Source organism: Vigna radiata, unplaced genomic scaffold (assembly GCF_000741045.1).
Source record: "Vigna radiata var. radiata cultivar VC1973A unplaced genomic scaffold, Vradiata_ver6 scaffold_380, whole genome shotgun sequence".
NCBI lineage: Eukaryota > Viridiplantae > Streptophyta > Magnoliopsida > Fabales > Fabaceae > Vigna > Vigna radiata.
The window spans coordinates 102,777-108,508 of NW_014542417.1; the positions used below are offsets into that span (position 1 = coordinate 102,777).

Genomic DNA, 5,732 nt, shown 5'->3' on the forward strand with positions numbered 1-5,732 from the left:
AANNTNANNGGGGTGCAAAACCAGCAAGCAGAGGAAAGATCCGATGGGAGCCAAGGGTCTGTAAACCATAATGGCGGAAACCAGNGCGTGGATAATGGGGACAGAGANGGAGAGCGCGGCGAAAGTCACGGCGGGTTGCGAAAGTGGGTAGAATTGCCCCTNTTTGAGGGTTTGGATCCNCTAAATTGGATCAATCGTGCNGAAATAATTTTCAAAGTGCAAGGCGTCTTGGAGGAGGAGAAAGTGCGATTAGCATACATTAGTATGGAAGGGAGTGCANGATACTGGATCAGGGTCTGGAGAATGAAGGCCAGGAACCAATCCTGGGAAGNGTTGAAGGATGCGTTAGTAATAAGGTTTGGGGATCGAAACAGAGGGTCGGTCTTGGAGCGATTATCGGCGACTAAACAAATGGNAACAGTGGATGAGTTNGTCCCAGAATTNGCAAGGGATGTTGAGGNTGGGGTGCAAGAAGTGCGTCTTCTCGATCCTCAGGAATTGATTGTCGCGATGCCAATCGCACAGGATGGGGAGGAACTTAACGGAGGAGNGAAGACGGGAGGAGGAGGAATGGGAAGAAACCTAATGAATTGGAGTAGACTAAGCAGGGCGGCGTCGCGGGTNGAACCCACTCGGCAAACCCAGAACCGAACAAGGCCAGTGGTGAACGTGGAGGTGACACAGGCGAGCGGGTTGGCGAAGTCATACTTCGATAACAGAGGAAGAAGTTCTGGTAATTTACCCCACTCACAGTTTGTGAAACGTAGGACAAAGGACAGTTGTTTCAAGGGTGGAGGGGCTTTTGACCCAGGTCTTCAATGCCCAGAAAGAAGTCTGAGGATGATGATGATGATGGCTGACGACGAGGAGGAAGATGGAATGGAGGCAGAGACAGAGTTGGCCTAGATGCAGAGGGAGCTTTTTGGGTTTTCTGCGTTTTCGACTGGGGGTCTGACGTAACCCAAAAAGATGAAATTGCAAGGAGAAATTGAGGGAAAACGAGCTTTAATTTTGATGGATAGTGGTGTCCCATAAATTCGGTCTCTTGTTTCGACCACCACCCAAACCCCCGAACTTGAAGTTGCAGGTATCGATAGAAGCAATTGAAAATCACATGCCACGAGTTATGGTAATTGATGAAATTGGTACAAAACATGAAGCAATGGCTGCAAGAACAACTATACAACGCGGGATTCAGCTTATTTGTAAAGTGGCGAATGACGAAGTGGGGAAAAGCTTAGGGGATGGGCGGAAGAAGGTGACCCAGGGGCGGTGTGATATCAATTTTGGTATTAACGGGAGAGAGATGGTTATTAACTGGAAGAAGTTGGGAGAAGTGGTTATTAATCGGAGAGAGATGACCATCGGGTATTACCTAAAGGGTAGAAGGATTCGGATAAGATGCTTAATGGAGAAGCAGGTGGACAGTGAGTGGCATGATGATTTGACAGCAGCACAGAAAGTTAATTTAGAAGAGGTGCTGCAAGCGCACAGTCGTGCACTTCGAGAGATGCAAGGTTTACCGCCACCTCATGATATAAAGGAACCTTACAGAATGCAAGGTTTACCACCACCTCATGATATAAAGGAACCTTACAGAATAAAGTCTGAGACTCGAAAATTGGGTTTGATGGAGAGGAAAAAAATTATGGCTAGAAGAGATCTTGCGCATGAGTCTTCTAATCCTTACGAAGCTGATACCCATTCGACATCTTGGCTGGTTCCTATGTTTGTGATTCCTAATATTGTTGTTTTTGTTATTTTCATGTACATCAACAAGCTGATGTAGGAACAATTCCCCGAGTTCGACCTTGGGGACAAGGTCAGTTTTCAGGAGGAGAGTAATGTTAGAGAATGGAAGGTCTATGAGAGAAGAAAGGGAAAGCAGAGGACTTGACTGCTAATCAGTTAAGTGGGTTGGGAAAGAGGTCTATATAAGGGCCTCTTAGTTGTATCAGTTGAGGAGTTAGATACTTTGAGTTTTGTTGACCGGTCTATGAACCNGGTGAAGGAGGTTAAGCTCCTGTGTACANTGTATTCTTGAATTCTTTGTTGCNAATACCATACATATTTTTCATCTTTACAAGTTCTTGATTGTTTGAGAGTGAGTGAGAAAGAGAGCTTCGTTAGGAATTCTTACCCGAATCCCTAACATTATTAGATATGGATTTTGTTCTTCGATATAAATAAGATTACTCGTGTGTATATAACACACTGAATTCGATGTTTCTTTTCATTTTCTCTTTTCTCAACATAGTACCTCTTTTGTTACTAATCTTTTCAAATGCTTTGTCACTAATCTTTTCAAATGCTTTGTCACTAATCTTTTCAAATGCTAAAGATATGATTTGAAAGGACACAATTATATTGAAGATTGTTTGTCACTTTAACGTATATCATGTCTGGGAATTCTCTACTAGCTTTTATCAATATTTACTTCGTTAGCCTCAGCAACCAATTGATTGACATGTTTACTAAGTCTATATGGGGATCTTGTATTGATGACATTTGCAGCAACCTTGTCTCGTATGATACGTATATTTCAGTTTGAAGAGGAGTGTAAGAGATATGATTTGCTTATGTTAGAAATATAATTTGATTGCGTTAATTAGGGTGATATGATGAGATTTGATAGGGAAGTATATTACCAAATATTTCACATTATTAGATATTGATGTTGTTTCCTTATTATTGTTTCTCTTCATTATAAATAAGAATATTCATGTGTATACTACATATGGAAATAATTATATTTATTCGTGATTTCTCTCTTCTCAATATGAACCAAAGGAGAACCTTCCTCCGTGATTTAGTTTATCACTAATCCTTTCAGCAGAGATATCGTGAGAATAAAATGTGTCAACCATTAACTAACACTCCCCGTACAAGGAGATCAAACTAGCACCACTGATGTCGAATTCATAGAATGACCCTTCTTCCCCCAAAAGGCATTTATGGCACAGACTAACTAATCAGATGTAATAATATTTCACCGACTAGTTAAAGTTAGTGTCTTCCTAACAACATGTGTTTAATGCTATCACTGATTCAGCTTCTCCTATTGGATTCTTAAGTAGGTTGTTTTTATCTCTTTCAAATTAAGCACCAAATCCCCCCTACTCAGCATCTCAACAAATTTACCAAATAGGTCCCACCATAATGAGTTATGAGTTTGTACACATTAATTTTATTTTTTTTTCTTAAATCACGGAAGCCTTGATTAGTAGTGACATGGTGCTCCACATAAATACCTTATGCCCCGGTGCTTGTAGAAGCACCTGCTCGTCCTCTTACAGAAAACGGTATGAACTTAATAGGCACAGATGCCAATGCGGAAGATGCAGGGATAAAAGTTACATTGGAGCTTTGGAGATTCCCTTATGATATTGATTAAGGAGCAAATTTTATTTTGTAGCATCAAGGAAAGTTTAGTACACTTTATTAAATAGTTTTAATAATTTAATTGTTAAATGTTGTATATACTTTTTGGTGAGTGTAAGACCGTAAGTTATAAATATTCTCTATAATGCAACTTTCTCTCTTGTACTTGCGACGATGTTATCTCAATGATTTCAGGTTAGGCCTCAAACCATTGGTCAGGCAAGCAGAGTAGGTGGGGTGAGCCCCGCTGATATCACTGCTCTACTCATCGTGCTCGAAGCCAGACGGAGGAAGGCTCAAGAACAGAGGAGGTACAAAATGATGAATGCCGTTAAAGCAAATAACCAAGTTGAGATGCCTGAAGTTTCTTTGACTGAAAAAGTAAGCTCTGGATAAGTTTTCACGTCTTGTTGATACCTGACCATTCTACCAATTTTGATATTCAGTGTGCCACATTATATATATGTGGTGTAAAGGCTGCAAAATCAGTTCGTAGATCTACAGATTAACAGAAAGGATTGGATTGAAAGGAAAAGAAACTTATTGTATTTTTTTACTACATTTGACAATTTGATCCGATTGATAATATTTAAACAAATTATATGTTGACATAAATGTCAATCTTTTTTTATGTCCCTTTTAGTTTATGAACTTTTTCTTGATTTGGATTTTGGTCCACACTTTAATATATTCCATTCATGTAGAGTTTAACCGATGTAATTTTTTTGCTCCGTATTTGTTAAAGTATTGAGCCTATTATTTTAAATTATTGAAGCATTATTTTCCATTCAAAGTTCGTAAGGAATTATACATTATTGCTTATTTTATCCTTTTATTATCCGGCTACCAGAGGTGGTGGCGGAATCAACGTGGGAACTGAACTTGTAGTATCTATCTCGTTCTAAATTTTAATGAATAAAATTGTTCTTATTTGTTTAAGAAAAATATCTTTTACAATCACGATTTGTAAATAAATAAAAAAAAACACTACTTTACCACTCTCTTTTTTCAATAATAATAATAATAATAATAATATTATTTATTATTATTATTATTGACGTGTGCTAATACGGTATTATCCTATACCTTAGTCAATTTTGGATATTTTGTATGTATAAACATAACATAACTTCTATAAAGAATGGGTTTTGAATGTGAAATAGTAGCATATCTGTAACCTCAACTTGGATAACCATAATTGGAACCCGCTTCCCTCTCTCTTTCTGTCTTTGTGGGCGTGTTCGTTCTATCGATAACACCATTTTAGGTTAACAAACTTTTGAACACGCCTTCCATTTGAGAAAAATTCCCATTCTCAGGCTTTCCTGCAAGTGTCATACCAGAAGAAATTAAAACAGGGCACCTCCAAAATGCTACCTGTTTCTCACCCCATGTCACCCCAATGCTCTTTCCTCCGTCATTAACCCCTTACCACTGCTTAAAATGGATGAAGATAAAGAGGAAATCGTGAATATTTGAACATTATTCCTAAACACAAATGTCTGGGTCTGATCCTAGTCCTGGGCGCACGTTCATATGGATCATAACTGGTCTTTTGTTCATCTCTATAGTAGCAGGAGGTGCATGCCTTGTAGCATACCTGCTCCTTCCTGAATCAGAAACATCATCCTCTTGGATACCAGAAATAGGGGTGGCATTGGTTTGCCTACCATGGCTCTTTTGGTTGCTCACCTTCTTTTACAGAGTTTTGTCAAGAACTTTTGGATGTAGAGTTACAATCGGCGGAGTTGGAAGTGCAGATGTGGAGGTCGCATGTCGTGCAAAAGGTGCTGCTAACTTAAACAGGGATTCATCCGTTGCCTCACACGAGAGTGAAATGGCACTTGCAAAATCTATGGCCTCATGATCATAATTCTCTTCGACTTTGCATGTTATGGCCTTTACCTTTTCTTTTACGTTCACCTTCTCTTCTCTGGGTTGCGAGGGATCCATGCATGCATGCATGTCCTACTCACACGTCAATGACACATAATTTTCACTCAAAACTTTTTTTTTTTTCTTTCTGTATATAGCTTTTAGGAAACTTTTTACATATATATGAAGAATTGTAAATTTCAACGAGACTCTCATTGCCTTCTTTTTCTAGTTCTTTTTTTCCTTCTTTGAAATACGTAGTTCTTGTTGGTTCTTTAGTATCCTTCCTGTTAGCAAAAGTTTATGATTGTTTCCGTTCTCTTTCTTCTTCTTTTTCATTCATTTTGATTTAGTTTGTTTCATCAAGGGGAACAAAGACGAACAAATGTTCATTTGTGTAACTGTAATTTCATTTTTCATTAACAGAAACATCATGCATATGCAGTTGTGCCACTGGACTAATGAAAACCAAAGAA

The 5,732-nt window shown here is 38.7% G+C and overlaps 2 protein-coding genes across 2 annotated transcripts in view; both read left to right on the forward strand.

The window, feature by feature from the left end:
- The window catches only part of LOC106780064 (tRNA uridine 5-carboxymethylaminomethyl modification enzyme MnmG), a 12,685-nt gene extending 8,674 nt beyond the window's left edge, over nt 1-4,011 (forward strand). The window contains exon 13 of the mRNA XM_014668296.2: nt 3,577-4,011. Coding sequence (XP_014523782.1) covers nt 3,577-3,777 — 201 coding nt within the window. The 3' untranslated portion in view covers nt 3,778-4,011. The remainder of the gene's footprint in view (nt 1-3,576) is intronic.
- An 868-nt stretch (nt 4,012-4,879) lies between these two features.
- On the forward strand, nt 4,880-5,248 carry LOC106780062. Its single transcript, XM_014668293.1, has one exon. The coding sequence runs from the start codon at nt 4,880-4,882 to the stop codon at nt 5,246-5,248; it is 369 nt and encodes a 122-aa protein (XP_014523779.1).
- The last annotated feature ends 484 nt before the right edge of the window (nt 5,249-5,732 follow it).

Excerpts from the sequence above, each read along its gene's own strand:
- LOC106780062 (XM_014668293.1), top strand. The coding sequence starts at position 4,880 with ATGTCTGGGTCTGATCCTAGTCCTGGGCGCACGTTCATATGGATCATA.